Source organism: Cloeon dipterum, chromosome X (assembly GCF_949628265.1).
Source record: "Cloeon dipterum chromosome X, ieCloDipt1.1, whole genome shotgun sequence".
In the NCBI taxonomy this organism is placed as follows: domain Eukaryota; kingdom Metazoa; phylum Arthropoda; class Insecta; order Ephemeroptera; family Baetidae; genus Cloeon; species Cloeon dipterum.
In genome coordinates this window covers 26,394,525-26,419,374 of record NC_088790.1, presented here as the reverse complement: position 1 = coordinate 26,419,374, position 24,850 = coordinate 26,394,525, and the positions used below count along the sequence as shown (strand labels likewise).

The 24,850-nt window shown below is 37.1% G+C and overlaps 2 protein-coding genes and 1 long non-coding RNA gene across 4 annotated transcripts; 2 read left to right on the top strand and 1 right to left on the bottom strand.

Moving 5' to 3' along the window:
• Window positions 1–2,557: 2,557 nt before the first annotated feature.
• On the bottom strand, window positions 2,558–4,315 carry LOC135946265 (uncharacterized). 2 transcript variants are annotated; one of them, XR_010575505.1, is made up of 4 exons: window positions 4,047–4,311; window positions 3,848–3,966; window positions 2,787–3,471; window positions 2,558–2,705 (listed from the first exon to the last, which is right to left on the bottom strand). It is a non-coding gene; the product is annotated as an uncharacterized LOC135946265 (long non-coding RNA). The 2 variants fall into 2 exon arrangements; XR_010575504.1 differs by having other exon boundaries at window positions 2,787–3,966; window positions 4,047–4,315.
• A 1,431-nt stretch (window positions 4,316–5,746) lies between these two features.
• On the top strand, window positions 5,747–16,586 carry LOC135946633 (uncharacterized). Its single transcript, XM_065494935.1, has 3 exons — window positions 5,747–6,133; window positions 12,137–12,835; window positions 13,722–16,586. Exons 1-3 carry the CDS (start codon window positions 5,804–5,806, stop codon window positions 13,941–13,943), a joined length of 1,251 nt encoding a protein of 416 aa, XP_065351007.1. The 5' UTR covers window positions 5,747–5,803; the 3' UTR covers window positions 13,944–16,586.
• A 4,090-nt stretch (window positions 16,587–20,676) lies between these two features.
• Dbct (Dihydrolipoamide branched chain transacylase E2) lies at window positions 20,677–24,585 on the top strand. The gene is made up of 7 exons (XM_065494791.1): window positions 20,677–20,874; window positions 20,946–21,116; window positions 21,168–21,351; window positions 21,409–21,524; window positions 21,583–21,762; window positions 22,817–23,215; window positions 23,931–24,585. The coding sequence occupies exons 1-7, from the start codon at window positions 20,821–20,823 to the stop codon at window positions 24,168–24,170; spliced, it is 1,344 nt and encodes a 447-aa protein (XP_065350863.1). The 5' UTR covers window positions 20,677–20,820; the 3' UTR covers window positions 24,171–24,585.
• Window positions 24,586–24,850: the final 265 nt, after the last annotated feature.

The following is a 24,850-nucleotide window of genomic DNA, read 5'->3' as shown; positions in this document are numbered from 1 at the left end:
TGAACATATTTTCTTGGCATATTTCGATTCCTCTCGTCGAGATCTGTCCAATTGTGCATGCCACTAATTGGGGAAACTCTTGGTTTTTAAATTAAATCGGATTTCAAGTAAGGAGACAGCCATTGCCATTTGAAAAGCACGCTAACTTTCCAGCCAATTTTCTCAAAAAATTACAGCGCTCCTTAGGTCAATTTAGGCTTTAACTGAATCCTAAGGGACGAGTTTATGCATTGGCTACAAGCATTTTCCAAGCTTTTGCAGTATCATTCCTCTTTAATCAATTGATGTCCGGCAACGATTGGAAGCTGAGAAATAAAATTGTCACAGCAGTGATGATTAACATTGCAATATTGAAAATATATAGCTATCGTAAAATTTTTGAAAGGAAGCGCGATTTATTTATTTATTTTATCACCTGCAACAATCGATAAAACTTGACACGAATCAATAAATTTATCTCCTTTTTTTTACGACGGTGTCAATGACGATTGCGCGTTAGGATTATCATATTGCCAGAGCTACTCTCCTTTCCATCTTCCCCGACAATTAATACCCATTAGAGCTGCGTTTCACAACGCAATTTCTCTCAATCCCTGTAATTGCCGTTGTTGCAGCCTTACAAAGAAAAAAAATGATCACAACAACACTATAACACACTCCTAAACAGGAAGGTGCGCTTGTCAGAAGCAGAGTGCTCTCGTCTGTCACCCAAGCTGCTGCTGCTGTTGCACTCTTCTCACTCTCTACCTGCACACGAGAGCATTTTTGTGCAGATGAGGAAGGTAATTTGTCTGAATGAAGTTGAGCGTGGCGTGGAAAGGTGCTTTCTCATCATAGTCATTGACCAGACCGCTTGAATAAAGTCAAGAAGTCCGTATATATGAAGCTCGCATTTTTCCCACACGCGCCAATAAAAAAGGGATTAGAGATCTTTAACAACTACTGTCATTTTTCATATCCGCGTTTTTTTCATTTGATCTTGGGAATATTGAACTAGCCACTGTGTCTTAGTTTATTAAAAAATAAGTCGATACAAAATTAACAATTAGTTCTAAAAATATGTTGGGCTGTAAATTATGAAAAGAGGATTTAATTAAGAAGCAGGCCTGAGAATTCTTGCAAAACATTAGTTTATTTGGTAAACTTTTTTCTTTTTTTTTTAATTTGTTTGATTGCCGTGATATCCGACTTATTTGCCAAAACAAATCAAGGTCATTAAATGCGATGCATGCTGATGTCATCCTTTTGCTATTCATGAGCCATTTTTTGATTCTGAATTTTGTCTCATCCTTGAATCACGCGAGTAAAATGGTGTTAGACTATTTTACCAGTAGAGGATAACTTTCATTTATCCAAAACACCCTTAAGCATTGCATTTTTATGTTTTTTCGCAATTTAAAGATTTAAAAAATTAGTTTTGTTTTATTTAAAAAGAGCTTTTTACCACATTGAACAAACTCTTTCTTATTTGGTGCAAAATTTGACTTTCTTCGGTGTCATTCGGAAAAACGCAAATGACAGTAAATGAGGTTTATTACTAGATTATTTCTTGCGCAAAAAGAGAATGGCGCAATTTCCCGCATTGCAAAATTAGCTAGCACTGATAGGAAATGTGGTAATTCTCGCAAAGTGATTGAAATAAAAAAAGACACTCAATGAATGATTAAAATAAAAGTTATCTTTTTAATTTAAGATTCTTCTATTTTAAGCTAAAACATTTTTTTTATTAATTAAACAATTAAATATATCACTTTCTTGCAGCGTATATTGTGTTATACCATGAAATCACATAGATAGAAACTAATAAAAGGTCTTGTGGGAAGCCTTGCTCTTCGTTTACCTTTTTCCGGAAATATTTCATCCATCAAACTATCTTTAAGCAAACTGGAAGAACAGAGATGATTTTTTAAACTATCCAAACATGAACAAATTGTTCAAAACCATAAAGTAATATTGAATTTGTTTTTGTTTACCTTAATTCCTGGCTCCTGCATTGACACATTTCCTGCCTTCTCTTTTTTTGCCTCTAGGACATTTTGACAGACGGGTTAGTTCGCAAGAAATACAGTATTGATCTGGTTTGGCGGCCTCGTCCGATTCCGAGGTGTCCGAAATCGCATCATCTCCAACGGGCAACGTTGTGACAGCACCAAGGATCAAAAATAAAAGTGCCAGGATGAGGAAAATGCCTCTGGAGAGCATGTTGGTAGCCCTTGATCCGGATTTAAAATGAAATAGACACCGTTTAAGAAGGGACTGAAAATATGTATAGCAAGGCTTATATAATAATAACCACGTCTGAAAACCGTGACCCGCGCGACCTCTTCTGACTTACTGCGTTAGATAAATGAATTAGGGCCAGCAAATAATGTAATACATTCAACTGGAGCAAATTTTGATGAGCATTGTTGTATAGTTTAGGGAGTTTCATTTTTGCCTATTTAATTTTTAAATGTCATTTAAATCAATTTGACAAAACAAAAGCGGATGCAGCACAATATTTCCTTCCGTATTTACCAAAATATTAATTTTTGTTTGGGTTTAATGAAAAATATAATTCGGTTTAACGTTATATTATCGTACTTTAATTTATTTAAATTCAATGTCAAGTTTTTCTACACAATCCAGCATTGCACATCAAAATAAAATTATTGCGTGCGATACAAAATTTGCAAAGTAGAATTTGAGCAATCTGTCCACACAACCTGAAAAACAAATTATTTGATAATTAAATCCGTCAAATTTGAACTAAATCATGCAATACTGTAAAAATTAATTGCTGTTACCTTCCAACATGAATATTTAGACTGTAGCGGTGACGCATCTCCTTCCTGTCCATCTTTTGCCTTTAGGGCAGACCCTAGAGCATGTTAAACAGTTCACAGTAGCATCGGATTCTTCTGATGAGTCTAAATTCGTATCATCTTGGACAGGTGACGTCGTGACAACACCAAGGATCAACATGGAAATGGTCAGGAAACAAAAGAAATGTTTAAAGAGCATGTTGTGTGCAGCGAGACAGCCAAGTGAGTTGTGAATGAGAAATACATTGTAGAATGAGCGTAGAATGAGCAGAGGACTCTAAATTGCCCTTTAAGCACGTCACGTGGTAGGCTAGCGATAAAAACCAACTGCGATTTGAACCACGACCATATTGTAATATAGCTGAATGGAGCTTTTTTTTGGAGGATTTAGTTTCAAATTAATCTTTATTATGGTTCTGCAAGGCTATTTTGCCCCATACATCGGACAAAATAATTTCAGTTTAAACACAATTTTTAAAAGAGAGGTGGTTCAATATTTCTTGAGGAACTTATCTTTTAGGAATTCTTTGAAGGTTACTTAGGTTTTCGTTCAGGCACAAATTCGGTGGGAGGTCGTTCCACAGGCGGTAGTTTTGAACTTGAAAAGTTTTCGGGCACTTCAACACTTACAAACGGGACTGACAGTTTCATTCGGTGCGCTCGTGTCCTGTCAAACGGGTTAACATCATACATTTGTGGTTACTAAAGGGCACAAATAAGTTGGACAATTTTTATGCAGAGTTTTATGTGTCTGCACTAATACGTGCAGATTTCTCCTATATCTATCACATTTATTAATGTTTTTATATGGGACTATATAATATAGAGCTATTATATCGTGTATCATGTTTTAGTACATTTTATTCATTAATTTTTTTGGTGGAAAAAGCAAATTAAACTTGCTTTAATTTTTAAATGTCATTTAAATTTATTTGACTAAAAAAAACCATATCACCTCACGTAATTACCTAAATTCCAATATAATAATTTTGTTACATAGGCGTTTAATGAAAAATATAATTAGGTTTAACGATTTCTCATACCTTAATTTATTTGAATTCAATTTCCAGTTTTTCTACACATCAAAAGAAAATTATTGTGTGACGACACAAAATTTGTAAAGTAGAATTTGAGCGATCTGTCCAGTGTCCACGTACGCAACCTGAAAATCAAATTATTTAATAATTAAATCCATCAAATTTGAACAAAATCATGCAATTCTGAAAAATGTGTTGCTGTTACCTTCTAACGTGAATATTTAGCCATTTAAACACATTTCCTGACTACCCATTTTTGGCCTTTGGGGCAGACCCGCCCAATGCATATAAAACAGTTCACAGTAGCATCGGATTCTTCTGATGAGTCCAACTTCGTATCATTTTGGACAGGTGACGTCGTGACAACACCAAGGATCAAAATGGAAATAGTCAGGAAACAAAAGAAATGTGTGAAGAGCATGTTGCGTGCAGTGAGACAGCCCCTACAGTATAGTGATCCACAAGTGGGTTGTGAAAGAGAAATATTTATACATATAATGAGAAGAGGATTCTAAATTTGCCCTTCAAGCACTCACGTGGTAGGCCAACGATAAACAAACTGCGATTTGAACCACGATTATATTATAGAAGCTGAATTGAGCTTTCAAAGGATTTAATGTTTTTATGTGACTGTAATATAATCGTGTGTCGTATTTTATTACTTGTTATTCATTAATGTTTTTGTGGCAAACGCGAACTAAGCTTACAAAATTGGATCTTATACTCTTTCAAAACTGTATTAAATGCATTTTACACCTGTGTTCAAATTTCCAAATCCTAGATATTCGCAAAAACCCACATTTTCCAGGAAAACCCACTGAATTGCAAACTGTTTTTTGCGGGTTTTTCCGAAACACATAAAATTTTATTGAAATCTAAAAACTCTCATGATGCGGATGTCCAAAAATAGGGATTTTTACAAATCAGTAAAAATGTCACAAGTTTAATCAAATACGCAAAAGACCAAAAACTCTAAAAAAATCGTTTTTTTTACAAAATTTCCGTTCTTGTGGTGCGAAATGTGACCTTTTCGGGGTTTAATTCGGAAAAATGCAGAATACCCTAAAACTGGTAGATTTTTCCATCTGGTTTTTGCGTAAAAAGCAAGCGGTGCATCTTCGCTGATTGAAAAATTGGCAAACCCTAATTATAAGGAGTAAAAAATCGCAAAACGAATTAAAATATTCACTTTTCGACTTAGGGATGAAATATCCAATAGGGGTAACGAGTGAGCACCCTAAAATCTATTCAGCTCACCAGGGGAAGTCAAGCCAAGTCCAACAGTTGCAGTTTTTGCATTTCTGACTGTTAGAACCCGAGATTTGGCGTTAACAACATTTGTAAAATTTTGAGTTTTTTGAGATTTCAAATTGAATTTTTAAAAATGTAGCCAAAAACTCCACCTTGAAATTTTTGCACCAGTTCACACGCATCCTGAGACAACTTTTGAAGGGCGTTTTGGATTTTTAAAAAGTATGGCGCTGGTTTTTAAAATTAAAAAAAATTAAAAAATTAATTTGGTGACCTTGACCGATGGCCTGAAATTTGGTGTTCATTCGATTGAGTTCAACGCATACTTTAAACGTTGAAAATTAATTTTTTCAGCCTCATAATTCACCAAAAATGTCCCGTAAATTATACAAAAATTAAAATTCAGCGAAAATAACTTTTCGGATAAATGCATATGGTGTGAAATTTCTTCAGATTATCTTGACACCGCCGAAACCGTGAATTGAAATAAAATTACAATAATGGTTATTATAATAATAATTATATTCCGTTGAAGAGAAGCGGCAGATGCAGTGTCCTGAGGCGCAAGAAGAAAGTCCCAGTGGAGTGGAGGGGACGGCGATTTCCTCCTGAGTCTCGCTTCTCGCTGGCTGCCGTTCGCATCTTAGTGTCAGTCGAGCCGAATCGTCGGCGTAGAGCGTGTGGGTGCAGTGTTATGTTTGTGTGGCTGGCATGTACGGCCGGCTCGTGGTGGTGGCGGCCGCCGTGCTGGCGGCCGCGGCGGCCTCCTCGCTGCATCCGTTCGTGATTCTGGCGCCCGACTACGGCGCGCAGCGTCGCGTCGACGGCCCCGAGCCGAAAAAATTCATGGTAGCCTGGCCACCGGGGGTGCGTTTTCCCTCGCGGCAGGTGCCACTGCGCTTCGTTGCCGCCATGGCCGTGCCCGTCAACACCGACCCTTTGCTGACGCAGAAGGAGCTCTCCGAGGTCGTCTACTACACCAGCATGGACCTCCGCAAGTTGAACGGATCGGCCAGCGCCAATAAGCGGCCCAGCGATCTGGTAAGGGGTTGATTCTTGCAGAAAGTGTTTTTAAAAATATTTTAGTTTTAAAGTGGAATGATACTGGGCAACAATTGAAAATTATTTGAATTGTTGGATGCCTTAAACAATTGACCGATAAACAATTTGTTCAACAATAGTAAAAAAATGACCTTCCTACAATAAAAATTCAAATTTTGCCAATTTTCTCCAAAATTTTGAGTGCTTGAACATATTTTCTTGGCATATTTCGATTCCTCTCGTAGAGATCTGTTCAACGGTGTATGCTACTTATTGGGGAAACACTTGGTTTTGAAATTAAATCGGATTTCAAGTAAGGAGACAGCCATTACCATTTGAAAAGCACGGTAACTTTCCAGCCAATTTTCTCAAAAATTACAGCGCTCCTTAGGTCAATTTAGGCTTTAACTGAATCCTAAGGGATGAGTTTATGCATTGGCAACAAGCATTTTCCAGGATTTTCCAGTATCATTCCTCATTAAAGAGGTTGTAAAAAATCTCTAGTAAATTTAGCTCTAAAAAAGGGGAAATTCAGTAAGCTAAATGCAGAAGACTTAACATTTATTTCTTGGCATTTTTAAAAAGAAACCAAACATATATTATGATTTTCTTTCACAAAACTCTCATTAAACATGTTAATTTATTAAATTCTTTAAGATATTGTTAAATTTGTGTGTTAAACTTAATTTTTATTTTTTAATAAATAATAATTTTTATTTTTAAAAGAGAAAAAAAATCCACTCATCTTAATTTAATTTAATTTAAATTAGAAATTAAAGAAACAATATAAACTCCTGTTCCACGCAAAGAGATTAATATTACTTTTAGCCATAAGCATAATTTCCTCCTTCTCATACGTCATAATGATAATGATCAATAATTTTTCTCAAGAAAAATGTAAATTTCTTACTTATTGACTTTATGGATAAAAAACAATCGTGGTGTGGTGCAAACTCTGGTTTTCATGGGTGAGAAACATTGTCTTGAATTATTCTGGCGGACTTAATTGTTGTTATATTGGTGTGAAAAAATACGGCGATTATAGTTTTTAGACCATTATAATTCAAAAATACTAATTGACACAAATAAAAATTTTACAGCCTTTCCGAACCTTTTGAAGATAGATTTATCATAATTATAGTAAAAAATACTGTACAGGTTTTGGAACAAAATTTAAAAAGAAAAAACAATAAGTTTTTTTGCTAGTTGAAAATTTATTTGTTTTTTTTAAACCAATTCAATAAATTTGGCATTTGATTTTGGTATTTGCAAAATCGTTCAGATTCCACCAATAAGAGAAAAACTGTTGTTTGAAGTTGAATGAATCACCAGAGTCTGCCAGACATATTTTAAAGTTACATTTTGCGTCACATTACTTTCCGCTATTTAATAAAAAGCATTAATTATTTCATAAGGTAAAAAACTATTAAGCTAATCACAAAGCATGCACCTTTCACTGCTATATTTCACCGCAAATTAAATCTTTAAAACTTTTAATTAAAAAAATCTGCAAAAAAGGCTCTGAACACACTATGAAAAAAGTTTTATCGCACCTATTTCAATAATTAAACGATTATTTTTGACGTATTACAACGGGTGTGCGGTATAACAGGCATCTTTTGTTTTCCGTTGCTTTTTCTTTGCTTATATCTTTTTTGATCAGTAAATTAAATATATTTTAACTAATTTAGACTCTATTTAAAGTCTACTAAAATTATTTGTTACGGAAAATTTCACATATTTAACTATGGTGTACGATTAAAAAATTATATTTTATAAAATATTGTTCACAAACTGACATTTTCAAAATAAATTGTTAGTGGGCTGGAGGTAGGGTTTACTTCTAAAAAGGACATGGATCAAGGAGCACAATTGAAGAAATATTTTTGTACTATTTAGAAAGTCAATTTAGTGGGTGTTTTTTTTTAATAGCTCTCCAAACCAGTTCAACCTATTCAAGAATTAAAAAAAAAATGATTTTTTTATTACCAGAATGTCTGTAAAATGCAACCGTGCGCTCCCGTTTTGGCCAAATGCACTAATTTGTTTATGACAGTTTACAATACATTAAGTAGAACTAGAACTGCACCTGAGGCGTAATTTTTAATTTTTATTCACTAACGGTTTCACAAAATGATAATAATAAAGTCGTGGAAATTGTCTGGTTGACGCATTTGGTGCCGAATCTGTTCCACTGCTTGAGCAGTGCAAAACGGCCAATTAGCCTGCGTATTTCGTGTTGCCAAAAACCGCACAAACGCAGTTAAAAATCTCTCTAGCATTTAATTGGCATAAATGATTAAGTAACTTTTGTTACCACATATATTCCGTTTCTTGAATCCAATTTTAATTTCATTTGGCAAAATAATTAGTCTCACTTAAAACTTTTAACTAGCTTTCTCTGGATTTTAGCAATATGTACACGTTCAGGAAGAAACGTTAATTATTAAAGCTATTTCGAACAGCAAAATGATTGATGTCCGGGTATTGTATCTTTTTAATCCCTGCCAGGATTGTGGTGGCTGCAAAATACTTAAGTAATTTTGTCAAAATGGAACAGAAAAATACAATGGGGATCAAGCAAAAATATCACGCGAAGAAAGTTTATTGCTTTTTTCTGCAATGACTTGCACAATGGCAGCAACAATATTGCGCGTGTTCACGTCCCTTTTGTCAGCGGTGGCCAAATGCGCGGCATCACGCGACGAGCCTCTCTGCTCAATGTTAAACTGCGCAAATATATGAAGTAATGCGAAAATCTAGCCGTGGCACGTGCGCGTTTTATATCTGGTAATTGCGTGTACATTGTCTAAATAACAACCACTTTCTAAATATTTGCATTTTTACGCCGGGGTGCCATCTGTTCGAGGCAATTTTCGTCAGTAGAGAAAAGACGGGAAAAAGAATTCGCTTCTGGCACGCAGACCGGAATATGCGGCGTTTTATTATTGTGTTAACTAGCTCTCCTCACCTGAGGCCCCGATTTCGCTTTCGTCCGAATCCCTTTTTTTATTTCATCTGCATTAGGATTCGGTGTATTAATTGAGAAGCTGTGTCTTTTGGTAGCAATTACCTGCTTTTTATAGAGGAGAAAATCAGCTAGACTCAATTAAAAAGAGACGATGAGTCACGCAAATCGATTGTAATTTATGGGAGTCTAGTATAATCGTTTTACTGCGGAGACGTTCTTGGAATAGTTATTATTTTGATTTATATACCGAATTGGACCAGATTTTGGTCGCAAGAAATTATTCGGTATGCGTCCAAAAGGTTAGTGCCCTGCTAAATGCCAAAATGATAATGCTGATCGATGTCAATAATTTCATTCATTTAAGAGTGGATTTGTGCACGACAAAGCAAAAGAAACAGTTAAAATGGTTTTATTTGTTTGTTAAAATTATTTCTGAAAAAGACCGCGTGCTAGCTCGCATTTGAAAAACTTTGCTGCCAATTATTTTCTTAAAGACCGTCTTTGACGAAGTTTCTGAGCCCACCAATCGATTCTTGAGGGTCAAATTCGGTAAAATGGATATTTTTGCGACCAAAAAGTGCGAACTTTTTTCCCGCCAAAACAACATGAATGCGAGAACTGTGCATGCGTCAGAGCTGGCTGAATCTGAGAAAGAAGCCATTCGTACGGGTGGTCTCTCTGCAAGTGCTCAAACCAGCTATGACGCATGCGCACTTCTCGCATTCATATTGTTTTGGCGGGAAAAATGTTCGCACGTCGGGCGCTACACTTTTTGGTAGGAAAAATATCCAATTTACCTAATTCGACCCTCAAGAATCGATTGGTGTGCTCAGAAATTTTGTCAAAGACGGTCTTTAAATATTAACAGTTCTTCCTTTGGCCAATTCTGATTTAACACAATTTTAATGTGCTTAGATTTCTTTTCCAGAAAATTAATACACACAACTAACTTTTTAACTCTCTCATCTTACAATAATTTAAAAGAATGTATTACAGCCTTAACAAAATCAATAAAACAATCAGCCTCATTTTCCGCTTTGATGAACTCATTTTCCTCTCTACTTCATTTCTTTTTTTCGAGAGATACAAACTCATTCACGGCCTTGAGAAATTCAAGGATTAATTACTGCAAGCGTGTCGATGCGATTGATTTTTTGCTTTTTAAAGGTCGAAAAGCGTAACGGCCGGTGCAGCGAAAATCGCACAAAGCGCGCTGATTAACGAGTAATTCGAGAACAGCGCACTCCATTTGCGTCAGTAGGTTAATTAAAAGTAAATACGCCGCGCTGTTTATTTTGATGAGCTGCTTGATTCTCGCGGTCCACTGCACTCCGCCAATTTACGAGAAACGATCGGGATGTTTACTCGCGCACAGTCATCGTCATCGCCGCAGAGATATTTTATTATATTAGCTCTCAAATTTTCTACTTTCTTCTTCGCTCACATACGCGGCCAAAATATTATTCCAGCCTAGAAAGCTGTAGGACTATGCAATTCTTTTTGACATGCAGGTTGAAAAATGGCAATAAACACTTTTGTGGAGATGACTATACGTGACTAGATAAAATTAGAGATGATGGACCTCCCATTCATATTTTCATCGTTATATTTAGTTTGGTTTATGAGCACAAGTCAGAGAAACAAAAAAAAATGCTACATTTTACTATAGTTCAGAACTAAACGAAGAGAATTTTACTTGGCAAAAAGTGTATTCTATGATAATATGGTAAAATTTAAATAGTTTTTATTCGTAAAGCAAAGCTATACAGATGTTATGAAAAATATTTGTACCATATTTACTTGCTTATGATTGGGAAATAGCTAAAATATTTCAGTTTTAAATTTGCGAGACAATCGGCTTCAAAGTTTCCATGCTAATCAATCTGTGAGCGCACTGACTCCCCTTTGAAAACCATGATTTATTTCCCCAGAAGCGAAAATTACCTCATATTTGCACAAATCAAGCGGAAAAATAATTGAAACCCCGTTTTAATTTTTCGATAAATTTGACAAATTCAATAATAATAAACTGTTGCTAAATTACACAAAACCTAGAACCACAAAAATGAACCACTTACTATAGCCAACAATGTGAAATGTTATTCACTGTTGGCATGTAAATCAAATTTTCTCAAATGAATTTTGCACAGTTTGCTTTTTTAAGTAAAAGAAAAATTCGAGGTAAATAATTTTCATCGGTCATCAGGATAGATTTTTATAATTTAAATTGTGGCATATAATTTATAATAATTTTCGCTCCAAGCATTTTGATTATCCAATCGAAAAAAAACCGTTGAGACAAAACACCCAACTTATGAAACATCTGAATTATCATCGATATCATTAACTGTGATACACATTGAACATGCAGCTATTTAAATTTATGTCTCTCTAGTATTTTTACTTCCTTTTTAGTGCAACCAAAATTTAGATTTTGTAAATATCCTATTTTTAAAATAAAAATACAATGAAATAGTTTATAAAGATCAAAGAAGCAATTACTCAAATTAAAAATAGTTTTTAGATTTTTAACACTCGCAAAATATATTAATTTTTACTATCTAAAACTTAAAAATGTTTTATAAATCAAATGAATTGGCTGGATTTTTCTTAATGTTATGCTCGAAGCACTGAAGAAATTCTCATCCCGCGTAATTAAAGAGGATTGCAACTAAAAAATCCTGGTGGTTGTTGCCAATGCATGAACTCCTTAAGGATTCAGTTGAAGCCAAAATTAACCTAAGCTAAATTTTTGAGAAAATTGGCCGAAAATGGTGATGACTGTCTCCTTACTTGAAATCATATTTTATTTCACAGAAAAGAGTTTCCCTAAAAGGTTTGTTGGACAGATCTCGACGAGAGGAATCGAAATCTGTCAAGAAAATGTGGTCAAGCGCTGGAAATTTTGGAGAAAATTTGAATTTTTACTGTAGCAAGGTCATTTTTTGCAAATTTTCGATTTTGCATCCAATAACTCGAAATATTTTCAACTGTCGGATCGCCCTATTAATCCACTTTAAATTTAATTTCAGAATCAATTCTACATCGAGCCGGAGGAAGGTGAGGACGAAGACGACGGCGAAGAGGACGAATACTACTACGACGACGCGTCAACGACCCCACCGCCCCCGGCGCCGACAATCACACCCCCAGCGCCCCCGACACAGCCCCCGATAATATTCACGACGCAGGTTGCAGTCCCGGCCGTGCCCGCCACCACCGTAAAAACGACGACACGCCGGCCGACGACGGCTCGTCCGCGGCCGAAAACGCCCACTCCGACGCCGACGGTGGTGTGGACGACGTCGGCGAGCGCCGGGACGACGGCCGTGCGTCGGGCGTGGGCGCCGCGGCGCGACGACGACTCGTGGCTGGAGGCGGAGGGCGTCGCGTACATCGTGGTCGGCACCTGCTGCGGCCTGTCGGTGCTCACGCTGGCCGTCGTGCTGCTCGTGCTCAAGATGCGGCAGCCGCCGCGGCCGCCGGGCACCGAGTCGACGTCCGACGTGTCCTCCGAACACTCGGTGGGTGCGTCGTCCCTCCAGCTGCCGCAGCGGCTCATCAACCTGATGAACTCGCACTCGCAGATGGCCTCCACGCACAAGCTGGGCTCCTGGTTCAACGGCCGCCCCACCGCCCTGTCCCTGCACGGTCAGGGCATGGCCTTCCCCACGCCAAAGGTCAACCATTCCAGCCTCAACGGCGAAGTGGCAGACTTTGACCAGATCCAGGTACTTTTATATTTTTTGGTCTTCAATTGAGCAGTTCTCCGCGAATTTGTAGGTCGATTTTTTGGCATTTAAATTTTTAGGCGACAATTATATTTGCTTAAAAGGTACTTGTTAAAGATGGTGACATTCCAAGTTTGAAGCTTGGGAAAGGGGGTGTTCCCTATTTTTCGGTGTCTCAAAAATCCCCGAAAAACGAATACCGTTACGAAAAGGTGAACTGTAACTCTTGACTGGGTTGAGATATCACCTTGAAATTTTCACTGTCCGACCTGCTTTTCAATCCTGAAAAACTTTTCAATTTACAAAAAATTCGCAGGTCAAAGGTCAAGGTCACCTTTCGCGACCTTTATCAGAAAATTCAAAATTAAGGGACGATTGCTCCATTCGATTTTTTCGGGGCTCAGGGCTGAAATGTAGCCCGTGAAATTCTGCACAAGCCCACCAAGTTTCATAGGTGTAATCGCGACAGTTTAGCTGCAATTTGAATTTGAAGTTCAAAAACCGGCTCGTACCTGCTTGATCGCGCATGCGCAGTTCGCCTCTCGTTCGTCAAGTGTATTTTTTTCGTATTTAATTTGCTTAGACACATCAAAAGGGCCTAGGGTGGACCTATGAAGGTAAAAATTGACCTTCAGGGTCTGTCCCTGACGTGACCCTGAGATCAAAATTTCGAAAATTTCCAAGCAATTTCTTCAAACTTGGTGTCTTTTTCTTCTGAAAACCCATTTATGAAATTTTTCAAAAATCTTATTTCGTGACCAGCTAACGAAATGATGTTTTACGAAAGTTATACGGTTAAAACATTTTTAATTTTCTCATTAAAACGAATAAAATGAAATATTTTAACCAAATTGCATCCCTCATCCCTTTTTCTCTGCCTGAAAAGGTTCACATAGAAAGCCGGCACCGAGAGTCTGATCACGCGGACTCGTCCAGCTCGGCAGGTTCCTCCTTGGTGCTTCACGCAGACGAAGCAGATTCCCTTCAGAGACGCAGCCTAGACGTGGCCAACATGCTGGACGACATCGATGAGTCCGCCAGCGGCAGCTCCAGCTCGCGGCACGACACTTTCATCTTCTGGTCCTCCAACAGCGACAGACTCGTCTGACGTGAGATCTCCTAAAACATAATATAATTATCCTTGGAATCAGGGAAAGGATAAAACTTTTTAGCCTCGAAGGTGGTGAGTGACCTGCTGGGAACATTTGCGTGTGCGCAGGAGTTCATCAGGACGAGAACTATATATAATGTTACCAATGTCATATTAATTCATTATTTTAAAATTCATCTCATCTCCTATAATATTCCTATTAGCTCATTTATAATTATTGTAATTTATTTTTTTGCTCTGCTGAAACAGGCGAAAGTCGCAGGTTGAAGTGCCTGCCGGAAATATGTAAATGCTGGGAGTCGATTTTTTTTCATTTAGGAATTTGACGAGATTATAAAAGCACAGACAGGCGCGAGATAACATGCAAATAACGAAAGCTGAATGCATGCAGGTGCCGTCGATTTTATGGTCAGCGAAACTTTCATTTATCAGCATCTTGTTTCAAAAGTACCGAACGCACTCTACTAAATTAATTAATTAGGGAACGAGTTTTCACTCGTCCAATGAAAGCAATAATAAAAGTTTCTTGTTTTCAAAAAATTAGCCGTCAGACGCATTTGAGGTGCTTGAACAATTCGAGTCCCTTTCTTTCCTTTCTTTGAACAAGACAACATCCGCTCGGAAGAAAAGATTGACAAGCGTGAAAATTCCAAGCTGGCACATACAAAAAGTCGTAATACGTGTCAGTTTTCAGTCTGTAATTAGCTTTGAGCTGACACGCCTTGCACTTCGCATACACCTGCCGCGCCGCACGTTATAGATAAAATCTTTTCGCCTTGGCGCACCGCTGTATTTTGCACATCCGCAACCGTTAATATTTCGACGAGCGAGCATTATGCCTTCTTTATATAAAAAATATATATTGTACGAGCCAAATTAAACGTCTCCGCGCGTGCACCCAAAATAAATCACAATCAGTGGGAAAAGTAGAGCGCAGAGCAGCTCCTGAATTCGGTGCTTACAGTTACAAAACAGCCTGATTTAATTATTCTTTATTGAGCACAAGCAAATTTTTTTACCTGTGACGCTCCAACACGAGAGGCTCCTTTTTAAATATTTGTTTCTGTCAATTGTCACCTCAAAGCGCAGAAAAAAGACTCAATGCTCACGTCATAATTTAAAGTGGAATGATACTGGGCAACAATTGAAAATTATTTAAATTGTTAGATGCCATTAACAATTGATCGATAAACAATTTGCAATAATAAAATTGACCTTCCTACCATAAAAATTCAAATTTTGCCAATTTTCTCCAAAATGTACAGTGCTTGAACATATTTTCTTGGCATATTTAGATTCCTCTCGTCGAGATCTGTCCAACGGTGTATGCCACTTATTGGGGAAACTCTTGGTTTTGAAATTAAATCGGATTTCAAGTAAGGAGACAGCCATTACCATTTGAAAAGCACGCTAACTTTCCAGCCAATTTTCTCGAAAAATTACAGTGCTTCTTAGGTCAATTTAGGCTTTAACTGAATCCTAAGGGACGAGTTTATGCATTGGCAACAAGCATTTTACAGGCTTATGCAGTATCATTCCTCTTTAAATTCCTCTCATTTTGCTATAACTGTATCACATCATGGATTTCAAAGCATTGCACGACTAATTAAATCAAATTATTTTGGGCTGTGAGATTTGGACGGTTAATTTTTGGGACTGTTTTAATGACAGAGGAAACAAAAATTATTCCTTTGCGGTTTTTCACAGTCAATTTTTTAATTTAATCATTTTAAATTTTTCATCTGCTTGAATAATCAAGTTTAATTTTTGGCCAATTTTAAAAGGCTAATTGCAAATTGTTTCCGGTGGTTTAAATTACCAATTCAGAAGCTGATCATCTAAATCTCACTGCCCTAATGAAAATTCCAATCCAACAAATTTTATAAAAAAAGAACATCAATTAAGCTGTCTACATTGTTGTGACAAATCCTGGAAACCTGCAGATTTTGCACCGTTTTATGTAAAATCAACGTGTAACATAAAATTAAGTGTAATTATGAAAAACGCGAATTAGAAACTATAAACAAAGTGCTGCTAGATTAAGCGAGATATCTATTAAAGTGCCACAGGACGTGAGAGAATCTGCCACGCGCGTTTCTGCGAGTGTTGTATATGTGTGTGTGTGTGATTTCTCTGATATGATTGAGGAGCGCGTGGACCTCAAAGGAGGACGCCAACCGCATATGCGCACTCGTCGCGTCACAATATGTATTCCGAGTGAAAGGATTATAGCAGGCGCGCGGAGAAGAAGAGGAAAGTTTATGTTACACACGACGCGTTATTAATCTGCATGCGCGCTGCTCCCGCAGCACGCATCTCTCGATATGACACGCATGAACGGATATACATATGAAAAGTGAAAAAAAAAACACTAGAAATAAAACAAACTGCTGATGTATTTGCGTGTGGTAAAGAGCGTCGGTGTGTGAAAATGCCTTCCAAATAAATCGTTGTGAATATGCAATTACCTGAAACGCGCATTTTTTATTATTTGCATGCGTTTAAAAATCGTGAGTTTGCTTTGACTTGCAGATTGAGCAGGAAAATAGAAGATGATTCGCTGCGACAGCTTGTTTTCTATTCGTAATTAGGTGAGTAATTGTGGGAAAAACGGATCTGCACCGATTAGAGGGAAATTTTCGTCTATTCTCAAGACTTGTTTGGAATTTTCTCCTATTGTGCAAACAGAAATTCTTCTTCTTTCTATATTATGGAAATTGACTTTATTTTAAAATCAAAGTGTTTCCCATCGGACCACAATAAATCAATTATTGGAAGTAGCCTTGCAAAAAGTACTAATTTGAGCTCTATTGCGTATCATAAATTTTATTTTCCTGCTAATTTAATTTGTGCATAGGAGATCTGAATTTTTCATGCTTTCTTATTATAAGATTTATTTTTAAAAATAAAGTGTCTCGTTTAAAATTAAGTTCTGAAGCAATTTTTGTCAATTTTTCCGCTTCTAATGGTAGACGGGATGTTAAAATTAAATTGAAATTTAAGCATTATTCTTGTTGGAGGAAAATAATTTTAAAATAGTGGCGAGGCTATCGTCTAAAAAGTATTCCGGATAAAACTTGTGTCAATTATCCGCCTTATTTATTATCAAGTAATTTTTCCGTGTTAATTTCTCCAAGAAGAATTTGGATTATCCTTTTTTAATCCTGATGGAATCAACGTTGACGTTGACATGGTCAATAATGTTCTTTATCAAATTGCTGCGCAAGCAGTTCTAATGACAACGAGCGAAAATTCTTGCCCGTCGCTCTTGAGACCTGAGCTGGACACGTACACTTCTTGCTTAATCAATTTAATCCTTTTCGCTGCTCCAGTTTCATCGTCTTGCCATTTTGGCACCTGCCAAAGGGTCAACGCAACATCCATTAATTTTCATTGTAAGCATAAATTTGAAAGTTTATGTGGATAGTGTTCTGTATGCGTATTTGGAAAGTAGGTGATGTGTCCGAGTGAATGTTACGACTTCGTCTCCGCCCTGGCGATAAAATAAAAGATGCTGACCTGAAGAAGCGACCCTGTCGACAGCTTTTTCTTTTGACTCGTCGATTTGCATTAATTTTTCAGCATGCCAAGTTTTACTTTCGATGTGACGTGCGTGACAAAATGCTAATCAAATTATAGGTTTGATCAGAATCTAACAGTTTGAGCGGCTAAAGCTGTAAAGTATCCTAATCTCAAATTAGTCCGTCCAGTGCTGAAAACAGGTTTTATCTGTAACGAAGAATGGTAGATAGAGTTTAGTTCTGCTCGTTGATGTCTCTCAAGTATAATACGTACCAAATGAAAGGCAGTAGAATAACGAGAATCGGGAATTTGGAAACCTGCTTGCGCTAATGGCTTGTAAGACGTCTAAAAAGAATGATTTCCTCACTAGCATGAGCAGTCCTTTTAATTAATTTATCTCTTTCCTTGAATTTAGAAAGAAAAGGCCAAATTTAAAAAGGCACAACAACTTTTTCTCGATCCAATTTAATATTTGTACTGATTTTTTTTTTCGAGAGGTCGAGACATCTGAAATAAAAGCCCGTTCTTTTTTCCTAAAAAATGAGCTCGTTTAAGCTGTATTATTTATTCTGGTCTTTTAAAAGAAATGGTTTAAAAAGCACATCACTCATTGATGAAAAATAGAAAGATCGAATGAGTTTGTATCATGTAGATTTTTTACTGTCGAGAGTGAGGTGTCAAATAATAGTTTTTGCACACCTTTACGTCATGCGTGATTAATCTCGCTTTGAAGGACAACTGTCTGAATGTGCTTAGATCAAATATTGCTCGTTATGGAACAAACAAGGGACCATAAAACCCTAAATTGGCTGTAAAAGTTCACACTTCTTATAACAAACTATTGTTCTTCGTATTTTTGTTTCGCAAATAAATTAATCATTATTATTCAATTGAGGAAATGGAGGCAATCTATTGCTCATGCCACCATAACAACAAAACCACAATTTGCTGCTTTAAACCACATATCATTTCACTCTTACTCACCGGAACTATAATTAAAATTCAGGTGTTTCAAAAAAAAAAATCAAGATTTGTACCACAATTTTTTTTAAACCAAAATTCATATAAAGAAAAAGTACTAATTACTCGCCGTAGCACATATGGCAACATCAAAATTAACGAGTGTGTGTGTGTTTGTGCATTTCTCCAGTAATGCACTTCTCTTGCAGCTTATTCTACCAGCAGCGTTAACGTTAATGATGACCTAGAAACGAATTTCACGGCCGACAAAATGCGCGTCAAATTGAAATATACTGGATGCAATATGTGATCACTTGCTTGTGAGCCGCGGCTGCATATAATGAGGATAATAGGATCCAGCAGGAAAGTTGGCGGCAGCCGCTCCAATTGAATGGGAAAGTCAATTCACGGCAGCGCTCGCCCCATCATTATCTCCGCCTCGACGCGAAAAATTGCTCGGCGCGCCGAGCGACCAATCGCAGCCTGCCTCCTGATAACTCGTCGATACTTCTTTACGAACGCGGCGGTCCAGGTAATTGATCGCCTTCTGACTATGTTTATGATGCTAATGAGAAGATATGAAAAGGGAAAATATACTTTTACAGATTTCTATTATGCTGCTGCGGTCGGTGAAATTTTCGGACGTAATAATAAATAAAGAGTAATGATGCTAAAAATTGGAGAAAATTATTTAAATCTCGTTCCCCCTAACATCAGTGAAAAAAATGCTCTTTTCCCTAGATCAGCAATAGCAAGCTCAAAAATGATGATTTTAATTATTTTTTAAAGAGGAAATGGGTTAATGATCAAGAAAAGATGTCGAAGAAAACTAAAATAAATATATAGTCGATTTAGATTGCCCTGATGTTACGTTTCTAATGTTAAGAATTTTCCAAAATTTCATGTGCCTATACAGCATTTCGTCTATGATAACCTCAAAATCAATTTTAAATTCTATTAATTCGATCAAATTTAGCATGAAATTCAATTTAATAGGCAGGATGGGTCCGCTGTTGACATTAAGGGTATCAGATTTTGATGAAATTTACGCCCTGGGTCAACCCTAAAACTTATAATGTCAGAATTACAAAAATTGCCCTCTTTACAGAGGCTCAAAGTTAGTCAATATAGAAATTTTTTATTTTTTCTGGGATTTATAGCAATTGTAGAGTTAGAGTAAAGATAATTTGTTCTAGACTAAACGACCAACAACTTTGTCACGTTAAAAACCCCCATACGTTAAAGATCAAGGTCACTAAAATTTGATTATTTATCAGATTTAAACAAATTCCTGCAATCGAAGGCAACAAAAATTTTATTTTTGAGATTGCCAAAATGTGCCTTATTTTATATGAAAATTAAGCTTTTAAATAACTGTCTAGTTACAAATTAATAATGTCAGTGCAAAAGCTCATGAGGGGGTTGAAATCAACCCTCACCCCTAGAGAGGAGGTAAGTTTTTGTTAATAAGCAGTTATTAAATTTGGCTGAATTTAACCATCGGTGTCTCGTTCTCTGTTTTCCACCCCCAAAAAATCAAATCAATCTCTGAATTAAATTTTATGTTAAAGTTTCTTCCTTCAGCTCTACGTGACCTTGATTATCAGAAGCACTTTACTGCTACTGTGCAGATTTTTTCCTATAAATTATCAGAGATAAATTCCTCCAAAAATTTATCTCTGACAATTTTTCAAGCCGAAGTCATCAGCTAATAATTAAAATTATTAAAAGAAACTCGTTAAAATTGAAAAAAAACGCTTTTTACCAGTGCACTGCATATATTTTAAAAAAATGCGGGTTTTTGCAACCCTCTTGCACTTTGGGCTGCATTTGGCATGATTTTTCTACAGATCCTATTATATTAATAAATTTCTATGTTGGATAAATTGTATACTTTTATTATTTTTAAGCCCTTATCTAACTTATCGATTTCCTAATATAGAATTTTTCTAATTTTGCGTCGCTTAAAATCCTTGACATAAATAAAAAGCTTAAAATGTGTTTTCACGCAATTAAATAATAATGCAGATTTTAGTTATGAAATTTATTCATAACAGAAAACTCGCAAGTCCATCAACTCATCCGAGCAAAAAATATTTTAATATATTTAGGGTTTTAATTTAATTAGTTTCTTCCCAAATTATTTCACCGTTTTGAGCGCTACACTGGCGTAAAATAAATGGCCAATCAGAGAGCGAGGTTTGCAAGGCCGAAATAGACGTCACAGAGAGCAGGCAGAGAAGAGAGACGAGAGACGAGCCGCTCCAGCTGATCAGGGGCCGGTCGACGTCGTCGTGTTTTCTTTTCTATTTCACTTGAATTCGCCTCGTACCTTTCGCTTTCGTTTGCATTTCTGCCGCATTTGGTTCTCAGGGTAACCTTCGACCTCGGAATGGCCTTTAGAATCTGTTCGCTGGCCGGACACGGCCTCAGAGGGGTCTTTCTAGTAAGGACAATAATTTCGCCACTAAAATTGACTGTCTGACTGATCTGTTAAAAATGGTGCCAATATTTCAGCCAAAATACACTCAGAAGCAAATTATTCGGTGTTTTCGGGTGTCGCCTCAGTTCTTGGCCACGGTGCAATTCAACCTTTCGGACATTGGCGAAGGCATCAAAGAGGTGACGGTCAAGGAGTGGTTTGTCGAGGCTGGACAGAAAGTGGCCCAGTTTGATAACATTTGCGAGGTATGCACTTTGACTGTGATCTCGTCAAGTTTATTTGTTTCTCTTTGAAAGGTGCAAAGTGACAAGGCTTCGGTCACAATCACCAGCCGCTTCGACGGAGTAATCAAAAAGCTGCACTACAAAATCGAGGATGTCGCTCAGGTCGGACAGCCTTTGGTCGACATCGAGTTGGAAGGCTCTGAAGACACGGTTAAACCTGAGGAGTCCTCCAGTTCCTCCTCTTCATCCAGTTCTGGTAAATTGCTTGCTATTAATTATATTTTACAAAATCCGTAATTTGATTTTTCTCCAGACAGTGATGGCGAGGTGAAATCCTCAACGCCCCCTCCTAGTCCTGAGGAGCAAATGCCGTATCTCTTCAAGTCTCTGGCCGCCCCTGCAGTCCGAAGGGTGGCCATGGAAAACAAAGTATAAAATAATATTTAAAAAGAAGGGAATAATTTAAAAAAATTCAAATTACTTTCAGATCCAACTCACAGACATTAAAGGCACTGGAAAAGGTGGACGGGTTCTCAAGGAAGATATCCTGGCGTTCATTGAGGCCAAGAAAGCCCCTCCTAAGGTTGTCCCCAAGGCTGAAGGAGACAGAATCGAGCCTATCAAGGGTGTTATGAAGGGAATGGCCAAAGCCATGACTGCCTCTCTGGTAAGTTGAGCTTTCAGGGTTGCAAAAAACATGAAACAAGGGACAATTTAAACCGAAAAATGCAATTTTGACCACACCGAGCATAAATTTTAGATTTTCACAGGGGAAAAATGTTCAAATTAATTTCTTGCGCAAATAATTGTTAAAAATTGAGTGGTAAAAATAGGGTGGTAAGCTAAATGCGACCCTGTTTAGTTTTTTTTCTAATCTGCATGAAAAATAAATGCCGACAGTTGCTGTTTCAGTTAAAAAAACAAATGACTTTTAAGTTTAAAATGTCATGTACAATTTTACGGCTGTGATTAAGCTGATAAGACAAATTTAAACAGAATTGCTCACTGCCTAAGAATTTTATTTTAACCTCTTAAAAGTAGATAACATTAAAATAGATGATTAAGATATAAAAGAAAATTTTCAAAGCAACTACAAGCATGATAGGATAAACCTTTGTTGACATCTCAACTGAACTGAATTATGAAAAATCTAGTCTCAAATTTATCTGATGAATATATAGCATAAATTGTAGTTTTACGTGAGATTGGGGAGCAATTGGACGGGATTTTGAGGAGTTGGAAATTTGGTCTGAAACAAAATACTAAATGAGAGGTGATGGGATTTGGTAAAGGTAAAAAGTGGTCGGTTGCCCAGTTTTCGAGCATTTGAAAAACCCCTGGAAAAAAATTAAATTTTTTAGATTTCGAAATCTTTCACCTTCACCCTAACTTTTGATCCTGAACAAATGTTGAAATAACAATAAAAAAATTATAGGTCAAAGGTCTAGGTTACATTTCGTGACTTTTTTACGACATTCCAGAGCGTTTGACTTACTCTGGCGCATCAACAGGTTCTAAATTGAACAATTAACCTTACCCTGACTTGACCCTGAGGTTCAAAATATTAAAATTCGCCAAATAAAACAAAAAAAGGTGCCGTTTTAGAGGTATTTGAACTTAATGAATTCAAATGTCAATGTAACTTGCTTCTGTATTAATTAATAATATTACTTTTTTCTTCTTAATTTCAATTTTTAACTTGAAAATTCTCCTCTTCGCAGCAAATCCCGCACTTTGTCTACAGCGACGAGATCAACGTGGACAACCTGGTGTTAGTGCGGCAGCAGCTGAAGGAGGCTTCGTTCGGCAGAGGTGGCGTCAAGCTGACCTACATGCCCTTCCTGATCAAGGCGGCCTCCCTGGCGCTGAAGCACTTCCCAGTCATCAACTCGTCGGTGGACGCCGAGTGCCAGAACATCATCTACAAAGCCGATCACAACATTGGCGTCGCCATGGACACGCCGCTCGGACTGGTGGTGCCGAATATCAAGAGGGTGCAGACCCTGAGCGTCTTTGACGTGGCCACCGAGCTCAACCGGCTCATGCAAGCAGGCATGAAGGGCTCCTTGAAGCAGGAGGACCTCACCGGAGGCACTTTCACCATCTCCAACATCGGCATTGTGAGTGGAATTGACCAGTTGCATAAACCCTTAGTTATTGAAGCCGCCAACAGATGGCGCAACCACAGACTTTCTTAAAAATTTTGTTTTAAGCGGTTTTAAGGCATTTTTGCTGCGATTTCAGACTCAATCTAGCTATTTTGCTTTTTTTTAATTAATTTGCTTTTTTTTGACGTGCTGAAAACCAAAATCGGTTCAGCCATTCGCCGTAGAAACATTGGAAAAGATTTTTTTATTTCAAAAACTAGTTTTTCACGATTCTACGGCGATTGGCCGAACCGATTTTGGTTTTCAGCACGTCAAAAAATAGCAAATTAATTGAAGAATGCACTGTAGCTAGATTGAGTCTGAAATCGCAGCGGAAGTGACTTAAAATCGAAAGTCTACGGTGGCGCTATCTGTTGGCGCCTTCGAACACTTAGGGTTTATGCAACTGGTGAATTAATTTAGATTTATTTATTTTACTGACCGGATCAATCTCTTTGATATCATTTGAGAAAATCCTTTAAATTAAATTAAATTGGTTTTCAAGATTCTTAAAAACCCACAAATCTAGAGCCTCTAAGACTTAAATTCCAAACTGTGTCCTCCAAAATTTATTCCTAAAGCCACAAAATTAATTGGCGAGATCTGACGTTTGCAGTAGTGTCTTATTAGGCCATAAAATAAGCGTAGAGTATTTTTTTGAGAATTAAATCCAATGAATTCCTTACAGATTGGCGGCACCTACACCAAACCGGTGATTTTGCCTCCTGAGGTGGCGATTGGCGGCATTGGAAAAATCCAGAAGGTGCCAAGATTCGACGCCAAGGGCAACGTCATCGCGGCCAACATCATGTGCGTCAGCTGGGCGGCAGACCACCGGGTTCTGGACGGAGTTACCATGGCAAAATTCTCCAACAAGTGGAAGGAATACGTGGAGAACCCTCACAGCATGCTGCTCGACCTCAAGTGATAAAACTCGTCCCTGTTTAGATCAAAGGCTAGCACACCATAAATCAGGAATGCAGCTCAATAATTGTTGAAAAGTGCCATTGCAGATTTATTTTTATATATATTCTTGCCCCCGATCCTTTGCGGAGCCTCTTCTGATGCTCAATGTTCAGGTTTCGCCATGACACCAGAATTGGCTCTAAAAAAAGAATCTCCCGATTTATACATATTACTGTGCCTTGAAAAGAAAATCTATTTTTTAAATTAATTGTTGCCAAAATACATATATATCAATATTTACACTGCTAATGAAATGATTGAAATAAATTTTATGTGGTTTTGAAATTTGCATATTTGATTTCCTAATGAAACAAGGTATTTATTTTTGCATTATTGTATAACAAATAAAAAAGTAAATGTCGAGAAAATCGGCCTCATAGTTAGCATTGTTTTAAATCGAGAATTCTTTTGGGAATTTCCACCTTTCCCCAAAGATTTCTGAGATGATTCTCGAATAAATCAACTTAATTTTGGGTATTTTGACTTTCCAAAAAAAAATTAAAGGTTCTCTAACGGCCAGTTGAAATTTTCAGACACATTTTGTGCGAAAATAGTAAATTTGAGAAAAATTTGCTCAAAAGGAAAAAACTGGAAATTTAATCAGCTTTCTGAATATCGGCAGTTTTTGACGCGACTATAAAC